General features: G+C 36.6%; 2 protein-coding genes across 2 annotated transcripts; one reads left to right on the top strand and one right to left on the bottom strand.

Annotated features, from left to right (window-relative positions):
* The first annotated feature begins 1,311 nt into the window (after positions 1–1,311).
* Positions 1,312–21,288, top strand: LOC131771409 (nardilysin). The gene is made up of 42 exons (XM_059087192.2): positions 1,312–1,360; positions 2,598–2,904; positions 4,011–4,092; positions 4,634–4,734; positions 4,942–4,994; positions 5,472–5,545; positions 5,777–5,872; positions 6,809–6,846; positions 7,371–7,455; positions 8,150–8,207; positions 8,510–8,543; positions 8,857–8,896; positions 9,566–9,635; positions 9,970–10,047; positions 10,373–10,466; positions 10,585–10,611; positions 11,066–11,124; positions 11,344–11,398; positions 11,513–11,557; positions 11,684–11,743; positions 11,908–12,031; positions 12,205–12,237; positions 12,670–12,720; positions 13,331–13,374; positions 13,566–13,641; positions 13,842–13,893; positions 14,487–14,570; positions 15,155–15,221; positions 15,508–15,579; positions 16,092–16,147; positions 16,579–16,669; positions 16,826–16,894; positions 16,996–17,027; positions 17,710–17,752; positions 18,248–18,343; positions 18,634–18,681; positions 18,867–18,919; positions 19,461–19,544; positions 19,788–19,878; positions 20,163–20,279; positions 20,365–20,460; positions 20,648–21,288. Exons 1-42 carry the CDS (start codon positions 1,317–1,319, stop codon positions 20,843–20,845), a joined length of 3,177 nt encoding a protein of 1,058 aa, XP_058943175.2. The 5' UTR covers positions 1,312–1,316; the 3' UTR covers positions 20,846–21,288.
* A 192-nt stretch (positions 21,289–21,480) lies between these two features.
* Positions 21,481–23,582, bottom strand: LOC131771410 (neuropeptide FF receptor 2-like). Its single transcript, XM_059087193.2, has one exon. The coding sequence runs from the start codon at positions 23,219–23,221 to the stop codon at positions 22,178–22,180; it is 1,044 nt and encodes a 347-aa protein (XP_058943176.2). The 5' UTR covers positions 23,222–23,582; the 3' UTR covers positions 21,481–22,177.
* Between the last annotated feature and the right edge of the window lie 569 nt (positions 23,583–24,151).

Below are 24,151 nucleotides of genomic sequence, written 5' to 3'. Positions count from 1 at the left end.
TGAACAAAACATTAATGTCAAAAGCGGGACAGAGAGCAAAGAATTTCAAACACGGCCCAATGCATCAACCTCGGTAAACATCGACGAAAGACACGAAACTTCTGCGAGCAGTAACCCTGATTTTTCTCCTCCAAAGGTGGTCCCGTCATACTCTTGGCTAATCTCATCACCTGTTGATTTGGAAACCGCTGCTCAAGAATTAAGTGAAAGAGCGAAACATTCCGTGCAGTCAAAGAGTGAGAAGAAACACTGTGTAGGATTGTATCACAATGAAAGGTTCCAAACGCCTTGCGAAAACACAGTGGCTGAGCTATCACCCTCGAACATGAAAAAAAAGATACCGAGGAACCAGCCTGGTTCGCCGTCCTGTGCGGCTTGTAAAGCAAACAAACAGGCAACCCATGTAAGCCCGTCGCTGACTCCAGAACTGAGTTGCGGTGCAGATACCTTGCCGCTAAGACGTAGCAGTGTTCCCTTTGGTTTTGGAGCCGAGAGACCAGCGACGTTTTCGGGATCCTCCCACCAAGATTCCGTAAAAAGTAAACAGGGCCTATGCAGAGAAAAAAATCTGCTTAAAACCGAAAGGGGAACAAAACTGTGTCAGGCAAAGTCTGTCTAATAACAATGTTCTTGCTCTCTTAGTTGGTAGTGATGTAATTATGCGTCTTGGTATTGTTATTATTATTTTTTGTCTAATATAAACATAAAATTTTATTTAATAGCAATAAAATCTCCAAGATTCCGTTTAATTCATTGTGATTCATATGGTTTTTATTCCAACCCGGAAGATAACTGAGTCGTTTAATTGTGATCGAATAGCAACAACATGGAGAGTAGTTTCGTGCGCCTCACTCTCAGCGTTCCGAAAGACGAGCTAACACCAATTATGTTTTTCACTGAATCATGTTGACGACTACGCCGAAAAGCATAGATTTCTCGTAGTCTAGTCCTAACCTTACCCTTATGTCATTCGTCCACTTATGTTGATCGTGAAAAAATATTCTGCTGTTGGAAAGCCCAAAGCCAGGGGTGAATTCAGCAGTTTACATGAGTGATTTGCATCAACTTAACTAAGGGCAAAACAAGAAGGACAATTGACTTCATGAACTAATAAAGAACCTGAGAAATAATAAATTTAGGTTTGGAAACATTTGAGTGATTTCTGGAAATCACTCGAACTACTCTGGATCCAATCGTGAAAGCAGAGTATCGTATTGTGTAGCGCAATTCAAACATTGCTGCTATCTGCGAAGCGACACTCAGGACAAGTATATACCTGCCTGTGCATACACAACGCAGTTGACAAGAGAAACGACATGGCGCCTGTTGTGAAGTCACCCAATGATCCTCGAGAGTACCGGTAAAACGCCTTTTCTCTACTTGTCTCTTTCTTTTACTCCGTGTTTACGCTCAACTGATAATTTTCTTATATTTAGTGGCTTGATTTGTGTGTCTCGTAAGAAATGCTTCAAAAGCTGTTTTAGCTCACGTGTTGTAGTTCAGAAAATATCCTTCTCGCGTTTGTTTATTTGATTGAAATGAGGAACTTCAATGGCGTGAAATATTAAGAGACAGTTTCCGGACTTTTACGATTTGTTTTCTTTAGTGGAACTGAATATCTAAATATATGAGATTCAAATTAAGATTGGAAAAGGAATATTCCGTTTATCAGTACATGCACCTGTACAAGGACATGTCAACAATCTGTTTAAGACCACATGTGATCAATGGTTGGGAGATTGAAGTTTTCATGACCTTTCGAAATATGTGAAATACGCAGTAAGCACCTCATTTTAATCTTCGTTGTTTAACTGTGCTTCATCTCGCTTTATCTTAATCCAACAATTTGATTCAATATTTTGATTTATGAAGGTGACATAACGAAAAATATCAGGCTACATAACTCTAGTTGCGGGCGACATAACCTTAAGCGAGATGACCGTTAGGTGGCTTGACCAGTTACCATTCATGGATGTAAAGAAATTTTCTTTCTTGAAAGGACACACGTCAAACTAGGTTAATTTTGAATGAAAAAGAAAAAACAAGAAATATATAAGGTGAAATTGTGTAGTTTGATTATCCAGGTGAGTGTAGTCCTGAGAAGGACTGTTGTCAGTAATGGTGATTGACATTTTGACAACCTGAGCAGAAGTCATTATCCGAGTCAAGTGAATAGTTGTTGTCAGTCACCTCAGACTCTGATAATGAGTTCTGCTCAGATTGTCGAAATGTCAGTTACTACAACTGACAACAGTCCTTCTCAGGTGTACACTTACCTGGATGGTTAAACTACACTATTACATGTTACTTCCAGGTTCAAACCATTTACCGTAATATATAACAAGATGATCATTGATATGTGTTTATTTTTTGGCAAAATATACACGATGTATGTCTGGACAAACATGCAATACTTTGATGTTGGCATGCATGTGCCAAGTTTAGGATATTATCTAGTGATGGATATTTTTCTTTGCATGTGTCATCATTGGGTTTCAGTTAGAAAGGTATGTAGAGTAAATAATGTCATTTTTTGCCTGAAAATTGAATCCATACAAGCAAATTGACATCTTGATTTGATCTTTATACAATTACAGTGTTATCCATCTTGACAATGGATTGACAGCATTGTTAATATCAGATACAAACTCAGTTACTCGTCGTCAGCATCATGACAGTTCCAAATCAACAACAGATGAAGAAGATACTGAAAGTGAGGATTTGGAAGGGGAGAGTTGTGATGATGATGATGATGATGATGATGATGATGATGAGGTTCACGAGGATGATGATGGCATTGATGAGGATGAAAATGATGTCACTGATGGTGTTACTAGTGTGGGTTTGGATACAGAGGAAGAAAATGGCAGTGAGAGATCACGAAAAGCAAAAGACACAAAACTAGTGAGTGAATTCTATTTTTATCAGTATATACCACACAAATGATTTGCACTTGCTGGTTGGCTTATTAAAAAGTGAAAAGCCAGTACTATTCACCTCTGAACAGCTGAAAAGACAGAATAGGGCCTTAAGAGCTTAATTTCCAACCATTTTTCCAATTTTTTTTTTTAAAGAGATAAACTAATTTTTGGTAACTGTGTGGAATATTACTAAAACAACTATTCACCTCAATGTTGGTGAAAGTGTTGGATATTTACTTTGCTGCTTTGTGGATTAGTAAATATCCACCACTATACATCTCCACTTTGATGAATTATTGCAGTTAATTGTCAGATATTTTTACAATGTACATTGTGCACTTAACACACCAGCCCTGCAAATGTATACATTGTATAGGTGTATTTCAAAATGATTGAAAACTAGTATGATGTGTATAAAGATTATGGTAATGTGCATGTACTTTACTCACAGCAAAGTAGAAAACAAACAACTCTGTTTCCAGGAATATATCTTAAACCACAATGTGTATACAGGGTACAAAGAAAGTTGATTTTTCAGCTTGCCCTTTGTGCAATTATTGGAGCCTTTTTCTTCTAGCCCAAAGGCATCTTCTTACAAGCCTCTCCTCATGTAAAAACAGAATTGTTAAAGCTCAACTGGAAATTAACAGTGACTAACATCTTATTTCTCCTTACAATATCACCCCAGAATCACATGAGAATAATTATGGGAAATAATCACCATCTAAAGAAGCTCCTGATTGTTAAACAAATTCTCCTTTTCTGCACCTTAGGAAATGTGTAGAGAACAGTATAGAGAATATTGATGCCGATGTTATGATTTAAAGGGTTAAATTATCCTTAGGCTATTGGGCAGGACCTTCTTTGCATATAGTTATAACTATCTATCACATACAGCTTTATGTGATAGATAGATATACATACAGATGATACATATACATACAGCTGTCAATTATAAAATAAAAGAACGCTCATAGACATAGCTAAATTGAAAAAGCTAGTTAAGAGGACTAATCTCAGAGTCATGGTTTTCTGAGAAATGAGAAGTTTTATCTTAAATAGCAATATTTTATTTCCTCATCTTCTCAGTCTGCTGCAGCTCTTTGCATTGGTGCTGGTAGTTTTTCTGATCCAGATGACATGCCAGGATTGGCCCACTTCCTGGAGCACAGTAAGTGTTCAATGTTTCCTCTGTCAGTAATTGTTAATAGAGTGTGTATAATCATTATCACAATCATCATCTTCATCATCAGCTGCAGTAGCATCAGCTGCTGTAGCATCATCATTCTCATTGTCACTTATTTTAATCCTGAACAAATTTGGAGGGGGACCCCCTGTCACAGTGTGTGTAGCGTGACAGGCCATGTAAGGGCATGTGCACCCTTTGCATCCCTTAGTTGTTCTTTCACTTGAAACTCATGGCAAATAAAGTAGATTTCAAGAAAACTCATTCTTGTTTTTAGACTCTATTTTATGACACCCCCCATGGGAAGGTATGATCTCCTTTTTTTTGTGGTTTTGTCTTTTTCAATATTGATCAATATTATTTTGTTGTTGTGAGGAGTAAGGTTCTGATCTCTGAGCAACCTTTTGGAGCTCTTCTTTCTTATTCTGTGGATCTAACAATAGTGACTTTGATGACTGTTCTTATACTGTGATATTTTAAATGAAATAAACATTATTCTAATTTTTTTTAAAATTTGTTTTCTTAGTGGTTTTCATGGGTAGTGAAAAATATCCTGATGAAAATGCATTTGATGCTTTCATAAAGAAACATGGAGGATCAGATAATGCTTCAACTGACTGTGAAATGGTATGTCCTGCAAAAACTGTCCGCAACAACACAATAACAGTAATCAGCCTCATTGATAATCTATAATTTTGATGAATCTGAGTTGGGAATTCTCAACTGAGGGAGGAAATGTTGCTTTTCATTAGTGATAATTACATTGCACAGTAATTAAGAGAAAGTGTTTATATTTATTTGATATAGTATTGATTTCATTAATTCTAATTTCAGACCACCTTTATCTTTGATGTTAGGAGAAAGTACTTCAGAGAAACTTTAGACAGGTCAGCAACTATAAAATCTCACCTTTTTATAGAAATGGTTGTATATATCTTTTCTGTTTGGATATATTATGCTGTTAGCTTTCAACTTACAGTAGTGCATGAGACCATGCATGTATCTTAAGAATTAAGGCAAACTTATCAGCTACAGTTTTTCTTTGATAGAGAACCAAATTCTTCTAAACTATAGTCAAAGATCTTGTAAGCAAATTTATAGCAGCTAGAAGACAGAGTGAAAAATCACATTTCAAAAGTAAAATTTGGTAACTTGCTTGAAAAGGTTTTATGATCAACCCTTGCAGTAATTGGTAACAACACACAGCTAATTACAGTTGTTTTTCCATAGTTGATCCATTATTGATTAACCCTATCATACAGGGTGCTTTTTTTAGGGGTGCTTTTCCTAGATCTTACACATTCTCAGATATCTATTAGTTTCAAAATTGAATATAACTTATTTTGATTTCAAACTGTTCACAGATTTGCTCAGTTCTTTATTTCTCCTCTCCTTAAAGAAGACAGTGTTGATAGGGAAATACAAGCTGTAGAAAGTGGTAAGATCTTAATCTTTTAAATAAATTAACACTTTCTTTTCTTGGACACAGTATAGTATATCCAGTTATATTTCTACTAATTGAAAGAGTAAAGCCAGGGGGATATTAATATCATTCATTTACCTGTACTGGTGGTATAGTAAAATTATTTCTCAGTGTAGTATACAAATTATGTTTCTGTTCCTTTCACACATACATCAATGTGTTGGATCTTCCTCTTTATGTTCTCAGAATTTAGAATGAGTTATCAGAGTGATTCTGTCAGGAAAATGCAGCTTCTTGCTCAGCTGGCTAACCAGCATCATCCATTTGGAAAATTTCTCTGGGGTGAGTTTGAAACCTTAAAATGTTGAAAGCATGAAAAAGCTGTCCAAGCTTCCTTATTTAGTCATGGTTTATTCTCTTGATTCAACGATTCTTTACAACTCTTCTGTTAAGTTGACCCACTCACAGCTCCTAGCTTACTTGAAAAGAACACACACAAAACATCCCATTGCAGGCACACGGAATAAGGCCATATATGGACAAAAAAACACATGCTGCATACTTGTTTGTTTGAATATGTTATAGACAAATGAAATCACTTAATATAAATATCAATAAATTAAGACTAATTAATGTATTGTAGAGTTTCCAACAAAAAGTTTAGGGGTGATATCTAATTCAAAGTGTTTGGAGTAGTTTTCAATTGAGTGTTAAAAAATCAGAACCAGTGTAATTATGGTGACCAGTTTGAAAACAAGGTGGACATTATCAGAACTCAAAGTAGAAACAGGTAAAAATAAAACTGCTTGAAGCAAGGATGCAGGGTTGTTTGGGGGGAAGGGAGGAGGGTAGAGGGGGCAAGTGACCTGTTAATGATAGGCTTCAGTTGAGTATAATTATGATGGGTTGAAAAGGTGGCATGATTTTTCTTGACCATCAGACGGAAGGAAAGCAAGATCAAAGTAATTACTGATTTTTGTGATGCTCAAATGAATATTGTTCTGGACCCTATGTTTATGATAAAGCTGACAGTATTTTTGTTGTAACACAAAACCTGTGTTTTGATTGTTATGTTCATAATTTGATTGTATAGCTCAAGGTAAAATAAACCAGTTTCATCAAAATGCAACTGGCTTTAACTCAAAATTACTTTGTAATTGCTATCATAATAGCAGTTTCAGTAAAAAGCAATGAGAATGTGCGATTGTTCAGCAGCAGTGTTGGAGCCCTCAATGTCTTTTCATTTTAACCTTTTGGAATCCTTCTTTTTAATATTAGGAAATGAACAAACACTCATGAAAATTCCCAAAGAAAAGGTAAATGAAATCTCTCATGGCAGTCATTGTACCAAACATCTCATTTTTTCAATGAATATATTTGGGTTGATTTAATGGCAATGGAATAGTTATTTATAGATTTGAATCAACAAAATCAACAATGCAAAGAGGAAAGAGGCAGTGACACTTCAGTTCTGTCATTAATCTAACCATGGCATAGAAGATTGAAGAATTGTCAGTTTAGAATGGCTAATTCTCTAGTTATTAAGTCTGAAGGGCTGTGATATTTTTATTCAGAACTGAGGAATATTCCCTTATTATTTTGCACCTACTACTCTCCTAAGCACATTTTTGTTGAAAATCTTGATGATACCAAATGTGGAGAGTTTACTGTTGATTGTTGTTTTTCCTGCAAGAGTTTTTCCCTTCTAATATTAAGCAAAATTATAAAAGTGATGTAAATTTCATCTGGAAATGATGGAGAAAAAGTCACTAGACTATTTTTTTTATTGAAAGCTTGTTAATATTATGTTTGCATACTCACATTTACTTTGAATTATCAGAATTTAGATGTGAATGCTTCATTAAGAGATTTTCGGAAGAGAATGTACTCTGCACAATACATGACACTGGCTGTAATTTCTAGAGGTAAGACTGACAGAAGCTTTACTTCAATTAAGTTAACCCTTTAACTCTCAAGATTTCTTTGGTAATTCTCCTTACTGTCTGCCATATAATTCATGTAATGTCAGTTTGGAGAATTTGGAATTGGATCAACCAATAACCCCAAATTGATTTTTCTTTGTTCTCATTACTTGTCCGCTTGATATTGTACTGATAGTGTAAGGAGAAATTCTGTCTTGGTCACTAGTGAGACTTAAAAGGGTTAATAGCTTTGTTGTTCTGTCAAACATTTTGCAATTTTTAACCTGTTTAACCCTTAAACTCCCAGAAGTGATTAAAATGTAACCTCTTCTCTTGATATCTATATACTGTATCATGCAGCAAACAGGTAATGAAAATATTCTAACTTATCAGGCAGAAGTTGTTATCTTGATCTAATCCCACATTCTCATAATTAATTCACAAGGAAGTGTGTTGCAATTAGAGGTGAGAATTAACAATCAGATCTTGGCACTTGAAAGGATAAGAAATTAACAATATTTGAAACCATAACAGTGTTCCAGTGATGAGCTGGTTATTTTTCTACCTCTAAGTACTGTATGTGGACTATGCCGAGAATGATTTTATTCTTTTATACAACAACTACATGTACAGGTAATAAATTAGTCTGATCCTTGAATAGCCTCTACATTTAATTAAACTGTTATTTTTTTCTCAGAATCTCTTGACAGCCTTGAAAAGATGGTTAGGGAATCATTTTCTGAAATCCCCAATAAGTATGTGTACTATTATTAGAAAATAGCTATTAATGTTGCAGTGATATAAATATATTTGTTTAATATAGAGTTTGTTAATTTGCATGATCATAATATTTTGTGTTTATTTATATATTCATTAACGAGTTGTGTACTAGACACAATTTTTTTTTTTTTTTACCAATCAATAAAAAAAAAACAAAAAATTAAAAAAAAAAAAAACCACACACACACACAACTATAATACTACAGGGCTGGTGTATAAAGCAAGATGCCACTTTCTAAATAGCATATTAATCATAATTTTGTAATTTTGTTTTAAGCTCACTGCCAAAGCCAACATTTCAAGAGTATACAGTAAGTATATGATTTGGTATAGTGCATGATTATAGACAGTGCAACACATTTTCCATGTTTTGCTTATTCTCAAACTATTGTAGCATGTTACACGAGGACATATCTTACTGCAGTTTAAAGGAGAGAACAATTTTGGTCAGTATGTGTACCTAGCCATGTGAGAGTACCTTCAGCTGACTTGGTGGAGAGAAATATCTTTTAGCTGTAGTAAATCATGCAGTTTTACACTGTGTACTGTAGCATTGTAGCATGATATTTAAATATAGTAAGTTACATTCATCTTTCTCATTCATATTTTTTGTTTATTTGATAGACCCCATTTGATGCATCCAAATTTCATAAACTATACAAAGGTAAGGTTTATAAACAAATGTTTCACCTGCACTACTTGAGGAGTGGTGTGGCTGAGAGGTTAGGGCACTGGTCTTGTAATCTGTTGGCCACAGGTTCAAGCCCTCCACCTTGCTTCTCACTGGATTTGTTCTCAGTCGTCTAGAAATCAACTCCTGGGCTGCACTGTGTAAATAGCCAGGTGGCCTGCTTCTTGCTAGTTAGGATTTTCAAGCACCTTATATTTTAATTAATTAGTAATATTTGTTTCTCTTTCTTTCACATTGCAAAGCACTTAGAGGCTTGCAATTAGCACTATAAAAAATTATAAATTTATTAATTTATTTATATATTTACCACTGGTAGCCTATTGCTTGCCTATTGCCAAACCAACCACGAGGAAAGGGAAAGAATTTGTACCTAGTAATTTTTGTTCCACCGAGACACTGGAGAAGAACATACTTGTCTTATGTGTTAAATATTCAAAGTGAGACAACTTCTCATCAGTCGCCATTCTTCTCAATCATCTATAACAACTTGTATTTAGTGTGATTTTCTTTATGTTAAGTTTACTTCTCTATGTAAAGATTGCTTTAAATTTTTGATGTGTAACTATAAATTTTAAGCCACAGTTTACAATATTTAAGATAGACATCTATTATGATTACTAATGATTGACTTTCACTTTGTAGTGGTTCCAGTCAAGGATGTACATCATCTTGAAATCACTTGGGTTCTACCCCCACAACAGAAGTATTACAGGTATGATACAACTTAGAGTGAAAATTTGTGCCAGGAGACTTGGAGAAGGTTGGGGGGGGGGATACTGGGAGAGATGGAGGTTACCTTTGATGTACTTTATCTCATCCTAGAGGAGTGATAATACATACTGTACTACTGTACTTGACAATGTGCTTCTGTAATACAATAAATGGAGGAAATCATCTTGTATGAAATCTTAAAAAACAACAGCACAAATTTTGATTACAATTAGTTGATTTACCAGTAGTTGCCAATATTATTTGACTGAGCAGGATCTTTGAACTGGAACCATGTAATAGTATTTTTACATTTTTGTGTGCTTACTTTGCTGTAGAATCAAGCCGATTCATTATATCTCGTGGTTAATGGGACATGAAGGGCCTGGTAGCATTTTATCACTGCTGATAAAAAAGTGAGAGAACTAACTGTAACTGTGTAATTTGTGTTCCAATTACATGCTTAGATGTGAATCATTTGAATTTATTTTTCACTATGAATGATCTATGAATTTAAGTTCTGAAAATCAGACACAGTAGGTAATGAGTTTTATTGTGTTTGGAAATGTTATCGACACTGTCTCAAGAGTATGGCATATTCTTTAATTTATCAAACCTTTAACGATAGGGTTCATGCACGAATACTATAATCAATTTCAGATTGCTAGACTTCAATGTCAGCTATTTCCTTTTAATTCAGATTTAGTTAAACTTTATAATTTAATTAATTTTTTTCCTTAGATCTTGGGCTTCCAGTTTACTGTGTGGTAATGGAGAGTCTGGTCAAGAATATAACACTAGTTTTGCATTATTCCCATGTTTGATTAGTCTAACAGTGAGTATTGCAAGGTGTACCCCACTCATGCCTGATAAAAAATAATAATATGATTTTTTTCCAAACATAACACAGAACTGTTCATTGCAATCTAATTGATTGTGTTTGATAATTTCAGGATGAGGGAATGGAGCATATTTATGAGGTAATGTTGTTCTGCCATGTAAAAAGACAAATGTCAACCATAATTTAAAAAAAAAATGTAATTCCAAGGTCTCTACATGTACTCATAAACACTGTGCTACCAAATTAAAGTGCACCAACCCTTTGACTCCATGAAAGTGGCTACAGTAGCATCTAATTTCTCCTTACAATATCACCCATGAATCACACATTAATATCATGAGAAGAAAGGAAATGATCACCTACTAAGAAAACTCTTGATTTAAAAAAGAATCTCCTTTTCAGCACCTTAGGATGTGTATAGAGAACAGTATGGAGAATATACTTACTGATGTTAGAGTGTAAAGTGTTAATACAGCTGTATATGCATAAATTATAGTAGTCTCATTCCTGTTTTATTTCACAGCCTGTACATACATGTGCATAGTTGATAATTCAGCACAGCATGAAATTCAATGAAGTTTGTTTTCTTCTAGATTTTGACAATTGTGTTTCAATATGTGGAGATGTTGAGAAAAAAGGGTCCACAGGAAAGGTTTGTATGATCAAACATAATTATGCATCACTTAATTGCAGGTCATTAATGATATTCCTTTATTACAAAATCTCCTTACATGTGTCTGTTGTCATAAAATCTAATAGATTATTTTAATTTCCTGGAAATCTATTTGAGACTATCCTTTTGGTACATGATTTTGCATTCACTTGGCTTCATTATGTATGTTAACTTTAATCCAAATAATTCTCCCCGTAGGATATATAAGGAGCTTCAGACAATTGAAAATAATGAGTTCAGATTTCGAGAACAGGTATAGTAAATATTAAGAGTTGGCTAGCTATCAGCTTATTAGGCCACTGCATTTCTCATTCAGTAGTTTTAAGTAGGTTATTAGCTGACATTTTTGCAATCAACAATTTTCTAGTGTGAGCCATATGACTATGTTGAAGATCTTGTAGAGAACATGCAGGTAAGAAATCATTCCTGTACTATAATGGAACTCCAAGTTTTTTTTACATAAAAAACAATGTTTGTCACAAGAATTGCTTGTGAGTCAAATGTATGTTTCTTATGACTATATGTATATGTTTTACAGTTGTTTTCAGAGGAAGATTATTTAACAGGAGATCAACTGATGTGGGAGTTCAATGAAGAGGTAAAATGCACTACACATTCTTTATTTTGTGATGTAACAATAAGTGTAAAATGTTTTAATGCATTTGACTGGCCTATGAGGCATACCTAAGTTTCGTTGATGCCTGCAGACTCAACCTAGATATTAATTTTAATTCTTCTTGCTGCTCTATTTTATTCCTGAAGGTTATTCAGGATGTCCAAGACAGGCTTACACCTGAAAAAGCCAATATACTGCTCCTATCAAAGAGGTTCCAAGATGAGTGCACAGATTATGAGCCTTGGTTCCAGACTCCCTATAACTGTTCTGGTTTGTGAAAATTACCCTTTTGGACAAAATGTTTACTTTATCCTGAGAAAACCATTGGTGTTCCAGTGATTATAACATTTTTGTTGTTAGATTTGGTGCTGGTGCAAATGAGTTGTTGATAATTATGGTTGTCAGCTGGATCTTCATTTGACATCATATCTCTTACATTCCAGATATTGATCCAGAGTGGGTTGAAAGCTGGAAAAGTTAGTGCATAGTCTCATCACAGTTATCAAATTGTTTGTTAGCTTTCTTCTTGTCATGCAAATGTGGTTAAACTTGAAACTCCCAAGATCTAGTCATTAATGCTTCCCTCTTGCTGCTACAGGTTTCCCTGTATGTGACTTATGAGAATTTGGTGTAAGATAAAGATAACAACTCCTACCCAATAAGTTTGAGTATTCCCATTACCTGTTTGCAGAGTTATGCTTGGATTTTTTAGGGAGAAGTTACATTTAATCAATTCTGGGAGTTAAGGGTTAACATGTTGCTTATTGCTATGTGAATATTGAATAATGAGAGAAAAATTTCTTTACTTGCATATTTGTATATCATCTGCTGGTCAAAATAAGATTTATTTAATTTAATTGCATCATTGTTTATGGTGCATATCACCTCAATTCAATGTCTGCTTTTAGATCTTGAATTAAACCCAGAGCTTCATTTCCCAGAAGAGAATAAATTCATTGGTGAGTATGTTATTTAAACCAAGAAGGTTTTGCAATGATTGCATGGAACTAGATAGTGTGTAAATGATTGCTTTCAATTTTCTAAGTTACATTACCTTGAGATAAATATCTAAGGTCTAAAGTAGATATAAAAGTATAAAGTATTTCCCCTGAGTATGTGCAACCTGTTTTTATGGGAACTGTTTTAAATGATGAGGGTGTAAAGTGATAACCTTGAGTATACAATGTGTTACCTTGGGAACTCCAAGGTCTAACTCCATGGGCAAGAGAGATAGCACCCCGGCCTAAGTATAATTCTACCACTGAAAAGGTTTTACTTCAGTGAGAGGGTATATGATTGCTTTTATACTGGGAGAGTATACAATATGTTACCTTGGGATGTCTATGGCGTAATCAGTAGGGTAAACAAAATAACATCAATGAGTATCTGTATCTTGGATGCTTCTTTATGGCTCTCAGAAGGAATGAATTCTATTACACCTTCCCATACTTTCCTCTCACCGTCAGTATTACGAATCCAGCCCTTGTAACAAAGAGAAATTGGTTCTTGATCGCTGTTTGCAATTGATTAATGGAACACTCAATTTTTTTTGTTTTTTTTTTCCAACAGCGACTGATTTTGAAATCAAAGATCTTGATAGGGCACCAAGCGAGGTAACCCTAATGAATTATAAACTTACTGTAACAGAAAATTATTGCATCTCCCGTCACTCTACCAAAATGCTGGCAAGGGTTAAACTTTCTTCGACAGAAGATGGTCCATAAGTCTGTACCAATTCAGAATCTCGGTAACCCTGAAACGAAATTCTTCTTTTTTCACGCCCGTAGTTCTATCTTCCTTGTAGTTCCCTGAACTGGTTCATGATTGTCATCTCGGAAAAGTCTGGCACTCAAAGGATACGAAATTCAAAACACCTCGAGGTGAGTAAATACATCTTTTTCACTTTCAACTTTATTATAGACACGCGTCCATTCCCTTTCCCTACCGGTTTTCCATGCGTCAGCGCTCGACTCTGCGACTGCTCTGGTAGTCATGGCAAGAAAAAAAAAAACAAATTGGCGACGAAATTTATTGTGAAACTCGTGATAAAGTTTTCATTCTTTCATCTTCTTGTTTCCAGCCAGGTTTTATTTCCATCTCATGTCGCCGCTAGTAAATGCCAGCCCTGAGAGGTGAGATGTAAGAGGTTGGCGTTTTTATCGAGTAAAAAATAAACTGACACAGAGTCCAGTCGGTTGCTAATGTTTGATTTTTACCCTTTCTGTACTTATTAGTCAGTCACAACGAAAGCTATTCGCAATTTAGTCAACGCGATCTATAAATACATTACATCACCTTGGCTTCACGAGATAAACTTATTTAAGAAATTCCCAAGAAAGACTGACGATCAACTTCAGTGAATATCATACAGCTTACTACAGTAACACACACAAATGAAGACTGTTCAGCACCACATCTCTATAAGCTGTTTAGTTGGCCATATGCGTCCATCCAAACCTATGTGCGGTGTTCTTGACTGCTTGTTCGTTTGTTTTGTTGCTTACTTATTCCAGATGTTGTTGTCAAAACGATAAGGAAGGTAACCTTGCTTGTTTCTTTTACGCAAAGTACAAAAAGGAGCGCAGATTTTGAGGGTATTTCTGGGAAACCCTTTTCCTTTGTGCTTTTTGTTTTTCTTTTCAATAAAACCGCACTAACTATTAGTCACGTTAAAACTAGTAAATAGAAGAACTGTCGGTTCAACTCTTATTTTACTGCTTTATAGCATGGTTCTTTCTGACGTTTTCTTGTGTGTGCTGGAATACAACTTGAAAGAAATCGCTTACGCCGCCGATGTAGCCCAGTTAGGGTAAGCACCTGTTGTAACCTGATTGATATTTAATTTCTCCTAATATACGAACTACCCTAACTACGCAAGACCAGAAAACCGTAAAATAGCGACCACACCTTAATAACCCTGGTCAAGTGTTTGGATTGTTTGTTCGTTAAATGCAAGGACTGGTGCTTGACTTAAACTGTGAGATTATGATAGAGCGCTTTTCGATTGAGTGTCGTAAAAGCGAAATCAGAGTAATCACTACTATCAATCACATGAAAGGAAAATTCTTTTAAAAATTCGGGCAATGAGAACTTACAGTAAAGACGACCGAACTGCCTAAAGCGCGGGAAAACGCGGGTGACCAAGTCGTGCTTGGATGTAGTTTTGCATCTGATTGGTTGAGAAAGTGGCACGAGGTTTCTGCGCCAATCACAGAGCAAAGTAAAGCAACAACAGAGCAATCCAAGATTACTTTCGAAATTGTTTTAGTAGGAGAGCACTTGTTTGTGAAGATGGTTGGTAATCTTCCTTGGTAATTAAAAGTCATTTCACAAATTGCGTCGTCAGTTCTTTACTTTTATATTATAAATTCTTGAAACTGTGTTTTTTCCTAGTTACTCCATGACAGTCAATGAAACAGGGATTGTTCTGAAACTAGAAGGATTCAGTCACAAGTTACCAGTAAGTTTTGAATCGCTGTTGGTAGTGTCACCACTAACCTTAACCAATCACTTACACTCCGGTTTTCCTGTGCGTCTATTTTACAGTTCTTCTTGATGGCTATCTTGAAAGAACTGCATCAAGGCTTGTTTCTTGAAAAGGTTACCATAAATCTTCCACGTTCGTGATGTGCAATCCGGGTTAACCTTTTAACTCCTAGACTGATGAAGGGCGTAGAGGGTTAATATCAGTTTCTAAAGAATCAGTCAGTAACACTTCTAACTGTCTTTCTTTTGTTTCTCCCCAGCTGTTGTTCGAAACAATAATTGATCGCATTGCAGATTTTTCTGTCAGCACTCAGACGTTTGAAATGGTGAAGGTAAGATCTTCGTTCGTAATAGCCACTTAGTGACGTGTCGTCTAGAAAACCGAACCAGAACATCAACTTTTTGCAGTAAGTGTTGGGCTTTTTCCACTCAATGGTTTTTCCCCACTGTGACTTTACAACTGTGTGACTACTTGTTACTGGAAGTCTTAGTAACTTTAGTAATGATTAACAATTTGGTAAGGTTATTTTCTATTTGCGTTCACTGAAAGTGTTTTTTTCCGCAACCGATCCTGTGTAGAGCTGAAGAAAATGGTAGCAGAAAAGAAAAGAAAAACATTCGACCTTTTTACAGTATTCAAAGTTGAAATGAAAATTTGCACCTTCAAGTATTGTTTAACAGCTAGTCATTAGTGCCTTTAACCATTGTGTCCTTCCGGTAAAGGCTTTTTAGAGTAAAGATGAACATTTTTCTCGAGATTACGAGATCGATGGCTGTTGTCTAAAGTTCATTAACAAAATCGGTGTTAACAGGAAGAGATAAGGTGTTCTTTTTTTATTGACAGCGAAAGCTGATGAGATCCTATCGCAACAGTATCATCAAACCACAGAAGCTCGTCAGGTACATAGTGACCATTTAATACTTCACTGACCGAGGGGAGCTTGGCTTAGGCTCTGTGTGGTTCTGTCTATGTAGTCATTCAAAATCGTCCGGAGGAGGGGGGGGAATTTGGAGGATTTTGTTTGCGTCACAGAAAAATTTATCTGATCCCCTTAAGGCTCTGTAGTATTAAAATATTTCCCCCCCACCCATTGGTAGTCAATTTCCCATAGCCCCCCCTTCGCCTTTATACTCTGTATGCGACGACTGATCCCCCTTTGTTCCCCCCGAAACCATGTGATTCCCCCAAGAATCCTCCGACCCTTCCCCCTCCGCCCCTTAGGTGATGAATAATGACTGCTCCCTAAGTAATGTAGTACTACTGGATATTTGAAAAGACAATCATAGACAAAAGTGAGAAGCATTTGTTACAACCAATCATTGTTTGATAGGTCAGTCCGCTTGTCAATCTTACAGCACGTTAAGTGGACAACTGTAGACAAACGGAGGGTCGTCCCTAATGTTACGATAGAAAAACTTCAGGTATGTGTTCATATGAAGATTTGACTTCTCTCTAAAGATGTCATTGACTATGGCTGAAGGTAATTACGTTCTGTTAAGGGGGCTTGTGTTGCTGTCTTTGGGAGAACCTGATTGCTGACTCTTCATCGTTTTTTGTTTTGTTTTGTTTTTTTGCAGCACTTTGTATCCTGTTTCAATTCCGAGTTGTTCGTGGAGAGCCTAATTCAAGGAAACATAACCTCACAGGTATGCAAACACAGATTTCATTATTACTTGGGGTGATTAAACTAATCGGTTCACTTTCTTATAGTGTGTTACAGTAAAGATCAGTTTACTCTTTCTTGTAGGAAGCCATCTCTTTACAGGAACAGCTTTATAGGTACGTAACTATGCAGCTTACAGATTTTTCTCCTCTCAAAACTGATACTAATTTTTTGCAAATTTAAAGTGGCTCTGAGCTTCTAGTACTCAATTCAAACTCCACTTTTACTTGTTTAGTGATAAGTTTGATCAGTTTATATGTAGGGGGAAAAAATTCACGGCACGAACGAGTCGAGCTATAACGCAGTTGGACACTAGTGACCTTTCTTGGATTTTGGACCCTAGTGGCCGATTTTGGATTTTGGATTTTGGACTCTAGTGGCCGCCAGACCACAACACTGGGATTCTACGTTCCCTACTCATTGCGAGAAGTGCATGGGTTCTTCAAAGTCCCCTGTTAACCAGTACAGACGGGATGCAGGTCCACGGTTTTCGCAGATGTCATAGCGGAGGCAGCACATTCTCGTCAGTTATTTTAAGACCCTAAGTGTTGGTCTGGTCTAGAGCTTGAACTCTCGATCTCCCGCGCGGCAGTCTGACGCTTTACAGCATGAACTGATCAGGCGGCGGTTGTGTGGGATATTTGGGATGCTGAAGGTTTTCTGTTTTGCGTGTGCATACAAATCTTCTACAACACTACCTTCGGCTATCGTCATCATACAGCCACTACTTCTTTACAATGCTATGAAGATAATGCTTCTTTTCTATTAACTTATTCGTAATGTTGTTTCTACTTACAGTAAACTGCAGTTTATGCCATTAATGAAAAGTCTTCATCCCGAGGTAAGAAAACATTCGAATGAACTGTGAATCTATGAATTGAAAGGAAAACTCGCGCCAACCCTCAACCAATCAGATGCAAAACATAACTATAATCGTGACCTTTGTACTCACGTCTTCCTACTTTTCGGGTAGTTTATATGTTGCTTTGAATTCTTATTAGCCCCTTGGGTGACTTTGGTGTACAACACTCATTTGAATTGCGCCATAAAGAATCGTGAGTATAGTAAGTTTTAGCAGTAAGTATGTTATTTGTGTAGTCTGATGAAGTACGTTGATCCTTTAAGGATTGTTGTCAGTAGTAGCGACTGATGTTTTGACAACCTGAGCGGAAGTCATTATCAGATGACTCAGGTTGTCGAAAAGTTAGTCACTACTACCGACAACATTCCTTTCAGGCTGGGATTAACGCACTTTCACCCAGACGATGAGAGCACGCGATCACTGTTACTCCAAGGTTCACACTGTTCACTTTCCATGTTGTTATCTGTTTATTAGATCCGAGTTATGCAGTTACCTGAAGGTGAATGTATCTGCCGTGTGATAGGATTTAACAAAGATGACGACAACACAGTTGTTACAAACTACTACCAGGTAAAAGCGAAATAAATCGTCAAGTCTTTTGCAAGCCTCTCTTTGTCTTACTGTTTAGTTGAGTATCACGGTCTTGTGCGTCGACCAATATATTACTTTAACGCCAAAGGAACATCTTTATATGTTTTCTCTTCCTATTCAAACGTAGAAATAGCAGTGCAGTGAAGTTCCGTTGACTTCGCGATCAGAACGTGGAGAATATCTGTATTTTGATGTAAAAGGATGCGACGTTTTTCTCGTCCTGCTCAAACGTTTTACACTTACTTATCAATTTCATAATTCCTCTTTAGTCTGGTCCTGCAACTGTTGAAGAATTTACCATAATGAACCTTTTGCTGGTATGGATGGACCGTGCTACATTTGTTTGTTTGTTTGCTTTAATTAAGAACGGATTAACTTGTCCTCACGAGAATCAGTTTTATGAGAATCATGAATTACTATTTGGTATGTTAAAACATGTAGTCTTTTTTCTTGAATTTATATATAAATTCTTCTTCTGTTAAGGTGTTTATTTTCATTTTAGATGCAAATGGAGGAGCCATGCTTCGATATACTTCGCACTCAAGAACAACTTGGGTAAGATTTGCTTGCTGTAGATATGGCGCAAAACTATAATGAGCCGTCGATGTCGGCTGAGGTGTTGTTACCCCCTTAGAGTTTCTTTTGTTTTGCAAAAGGATGCCCTGAAACAAGTTCAATATTAGATTAGACGTCTGCTCAAATGTCAGTTGCCTTGTTAGTGTGGTTATCATGACTTTTTAGCGTGAAGCGAGTATCAGGGCTCCCTTAGAGATGAATACCAGTCAAGTGCAGATCAACTTCTCTCTTCCTCCTTCCCGCCTAGCATTTCGTCAAGTTCCCTGTCAGTTCACCAGACCCTAATTCTTTTCTTGAGTGAAGAAAGGCATTTTGTGGATTGAGTGCCATACCCAGGACTAATGACCCGGCCAAGGCCCGAACCCAAATGGGTAAATCTGCCTCCTCTCCCCCCTCCCGCAAACCTTTAGGCCCCCACGTCCCTCCCTTAGTTTGGATGATAGAGTTGACTTCTAACAAGCAAATATTTTAGTTTTTTTTTTTATATCACTGCTAAGTCTATTTGTCCGTTTCTCGCCAGGTACTCTGTGTTCTGTTCTTGTAGAAACACATTCGGAGTTCTCGGATTTTCAGTCACCATCCAAACACAAGCTGGAAAATTCAGGTATTTGTTTTTATTTTCGTCGTGTTCCTGCATTCATACGGTTGAATCTAAAACGATAGTGCAGAGAGTACGGTTAGAGAGAGAGATATTTAAACTAGAAATCCTCCACGAGTGATCAGGTAAACAAGATAGATTGGTCTCCTCCAGATTCTACTCTGCACGGAAATCTTTGACTTTGTCAGTTATTTGATTCTTTCAACTTTGTTACCTTTCTATATTTTAACTTCGTGGTTGGTTTTTCAGTGCAGAACATGTCGATAGTAGAATTGATGCATTTCTAGATGAGTTTGGTGAAATTTTGTGTTCTCTAACAGACGAAGACTTCAAGAGCCAGGTATTTATATTTTTCTTTTTGCTGTTTTGAAGCGTCTTTTCAGTAAGACATAATGTTTAAAAGAGTTGCGCACTTTACTTCACTTTTACTTTACTTTTTGAATCCGACTGGACAAAAACGCAGCATCTTCATTCTACTCGGCTGTAAGTTCGTGAAAAATCGTGCACGTCGCTCTCTATTTGAATGTGATTGGACAAAATCTAAGCATCGTAATTCTCTTTTTCTTTGCGGGAAACTCAATATCACTTTGTCGTAAAATCGCTTTACTTTGTTTTGGTTGTCAGGTGGATTCACTTATCGAACTGAAGGAACACGAGGATCTTAGTCTGGCAGATGAAGCTGACAGAAACTGGGTGGAAGTCATAGATCAGACGTACATCTTTAATAGGAAACGACGTGAAGTAAGTAAAATACAATTGTCTTCGGCGATATTTTCTTTATTCTTTTAGATGAAAGAATGAAGTGTCACTCTTCATTTTTTACTAGGTTGAAATTTTAAAGAATCTTTCCAAAGAAGAACTTTATCATTGGTTCTCATCACACAGAAAAAATGGTAATAAATACAAGAAGCTAAGCGTCCAGGTAAATATTATTTAGCTTTTACGCAGTGATTAGGTATTTCTTCCGCACTAGTCATTCATTTAGCTATGAGAAAAAAGGATAATGTTGCATTCAGCCTTTTGTTTCTGAGCACCCCGTCATAACACTTTTACCCGGCTAGTTGTACAGGCTCGGTTACTAAGATTTGATTTTTCCAAATTTCCCATAGATCATTGGGTCAGGTCAGTGCGAGGCGCACACATGCTCAGATAGCCATGTAGACGCAGATAGCGGCCTGGGTAACGATGAAGATTGGCAAATACGGCCACTGACGGTGGACACCTCCGGCACTGCAGTCTTCTGTGTTAAAAACATTTCAGATTTCAAAAGGACGAGAGCTGTTTACCCTGTCGTGAAAATTAAGTGAAGAAAACAGGGCCGCGGGAATGGGCAACAGGATAGAAAAAAAAAGAGTGGAAATCTCGCTGAGATGAAATTAGATAATCAAGCAGGAAAAAATGGTCCAAAAAAAATTTTTTTTCTGCGACCATACAACTGAGTCGGGCTGAACATGGTCACGCTATTGTCTGCTGTCGAGAGAATGCGTGATTTTAGTTAGGACTCCTTACAGCCTTCTTTGCGCGATGGCGTAAGGCATCACTAGCAAACATTAAGCAACACTCACAAGGAAGAATAGAATAACTATCGTCAGTTATTTAAACAGTTTTAAAACGAGTGTAGTAAACTCCCAGAATTCACATAAATATACTTAACCCTTTACCTCCCATGAGTGACCAAGAAAGAATTTCTCCTTACAAAATCAATACAATATCATGCATCGAAGTGACGACAATAAAGTAAAATATCAAATAGGGGATTTTCAGTTGATCCAATATCAAATTCTCCAAATTGACATTAAAAGAATTGTATGTCAGACAGTACAGAGAATTACTGATGAGATCTTGGTAGTTCAAATTCGTATTATCTTTACCCTGCAAAAAGAACAACTTCATTGAAAGATAAATGCAAAGTAAGTTGAAATGACTTAACCCTTTAACTCCCATGAGTGACCATGACAGAATTTCTCCTTACAATATCAATACAATATCAAGCAGACAAGTGATGAGACTGAAGAAAAATATCAGTTACGGGATTATTAGTTGATCTAATACCAAATTCTTCAAGCTAACATCTTAAGAACTATATGACAGACAGTAAAGAGAATTACTAATGAGATCTTGGGAGTGAAAGGGTTAATGCATTTATCTATTGACTTAAGCGACGGAAAATCTGTCTTTAAGTCATAGCCTTCATTTCAGTGTGAAAACTGAGACAAGAAACATCTGCTGTGAAAAAAAAAAACTCAGTAAAACCAGGAGAGAATTTACAATTTAAGGATTGGGTATGCTTTTGATTACGAAGTCCCTTTGTACTTGACAAACGTGATGTTAGACCTTAGGCTCTAAAACCAGTTGTCTCACCTCAATAACAATTGTACATCTGTTTCTTAACAACCTTACTTGACGCAAAACAATTTGCACACAAATTGTCTTTCAACCTGGTACTGAATGCATAGTTCGTGTTGTTTCCCTGGGCATATTAAGTCATTGTCACTCTAGTTCCGTCTAAAAGTATTATTACTCAAAATCAATTAAGAACAAAAAACGTGCAAATGATCTTATTTGCGCGATTTCGTTAAGGCTTAAGTTTCTTAACGGGGAAACGAAGTTGGCCCACGGGGCTAGACATCAACCGATTTTTAAGAGAACGTGCTTTTCCTACCCAAAGTAAATGTCTCTAATTCCTCTCCAGAAGGTTGGTATGTCGGCCTTCTTTGCGAACTGACTTGCTCGCCACCTTTTCGAAAATCGTAACAAATAGCTAGCGGCCGTAACAAGCACTTTACAAATCCACTTCGCAAATGTTTGGTGAGCGCGCCGTATATCACTGCGTTTAGGCAACTTTGTAAAATGGCTAAGACATCTGAAAATTTGAAAATTATTTCGGCTATCTCTTTCTCGCTGTTTCCACCAAAATCCAACAAAATCCAAGCGATATGCACCGGTAACATACAAAATGTAAACAAAACTACAATTGTTGCTAAGATTTTTATGATTTTTACATTTTCCTCTCTGCTTCCTTGATCCGAAACTTCTCCTCTTCTTGTAATCGAAGCACGCCGAACCTTGGTTCGTGTCAAATCGATACCAATTCGTACGTAAGCGACGGCTATGGTCAGTAATGGCAAGAGATATTGCAAAATGAAAAGCGCTACGGTGTAACCTCGTTTAAAATTTAAACTAGGCCAGTCCTCGTAACATGTGCTGCCCTTCAGATCCTCTTGAAATTTTGAAGTGATTATCAGAGGTATGGCAATCACGAAGGAGACGAGCCATATTGACGAAATCCACAAAAGAATCTGTTTTCCGCTGGGCGGAAGTTCAAAGGGATGAAGGAGAACGTTACAACGGTAGCAAGCCATGGAAGTAATGGTCAAAATACTGGAAGAGAACGAAACAGTAACCATGGGCCATACAAACTTACAATAAAACGGAGATGTAACAGAACCGACAAGCTGTACGTAAATCAGTGCTGGCAAACAGAACAGGATGAGACACAGGTCAGATACGCTGAGATTAAGGACAAATATATCATTCATGCGTTTCCTGGTTTTTCGAGTGACGATGATCACCACGACTAGAAGATTCCCCGCAAGACCGATGAAGAACGTTGCGAAGTACAGAACGAGTGTTACACTTGGTTGAGTGATGCTTCCTGTGTTGTTGGTCGATGCGTTGTTCATATTGTGAACAAATTTGTGCGTGGGGTGATAAAAAGGTTACAGTATACAGAAATCTTGGTTACACCGCCGCAAACACAGTCGTCTTTTTTCTCTTCTGTAAGAAACTCCCTCCTTTCGATCGTTCACTAGGGTTCAAGCCCTTATGGACGTTTCATCCTTGCCTCTAAACTCTTTTGCTGAACACAATCAAATCGAATTGATCGATGAATGACAGGTTATAAGTGAAAATCGACATCAATTTTAGCGCGTTTGAATAATAATAATTTGACACTTTCAAATGGCTCCAGAATTTCCAATCACTGAGAACTAGATCAAAGCACAATCCTATCTTCTTTAGTTTCGTAAGCTGAGTTAACATGGCCTTGCGAACGTGATGTTGATGACAACTATAAAAATAGTTCTAATGAGAAAGTAAAATAAATTACCCTATCGATCATGTTGATTACTATTTACACCCAAGCTTATTCGCAAAAGAAGCCCCCTAATACAAAAAAACCCTAACCAATATTTAGTCAAGGTAGCGCTGTTATTTTATTTCATTTACTGTATGACCAACGCCAAAACGTTTGATGACCAGCTTTCGATGTACATACGGTGATTAGTTTACCGCAGCTCTTCACTGCGGAAAGCAGAAAGCATTGAAAATGCACTTATTTCAAGCTGTTAATTAAAATTTATCCCGACCAGTCGGGTTGCACGTTAGAATATTGTAATGTAGAGTTTTTTTTTTTAATGCTATTCATGTTGATAAAAATTAACATTTTCTTTGCCAGGTGAAATCAGCAATATTGATTTCATTTTCTTCGGAAACCCTTTCTGAAGCGCGCAGGCAAATTTAATATAATGGAACAAAAACAAAGATTAACGATATATTTATTAAATGTACAGTCTGACCGAAGAAAGATGCTTCCGCTTAAAGAACTGACAGTC

This window comes from Pocillopora verrucosa, chromosome 12 (genome assembly GCF_036669915.1).
Source record: "Pocillopora verrucosa isolate sample1 chromosome 12, ASM3666991v2, whole genome shotgun sequence".
Taxonomy (NCBI): domain Eukaryota; kingdom Metazoa; phylum Cnidaria; class Anthozoa; order Scleractinia; family Pocilloporidae; genus Pocillopora; species Pocillopora verrucosa.
The sequence above is the reverse complement of the archived record's forward strand: the minus strand, read 5'-3'. Positions and strand labels throughout refer to the sequence as shown.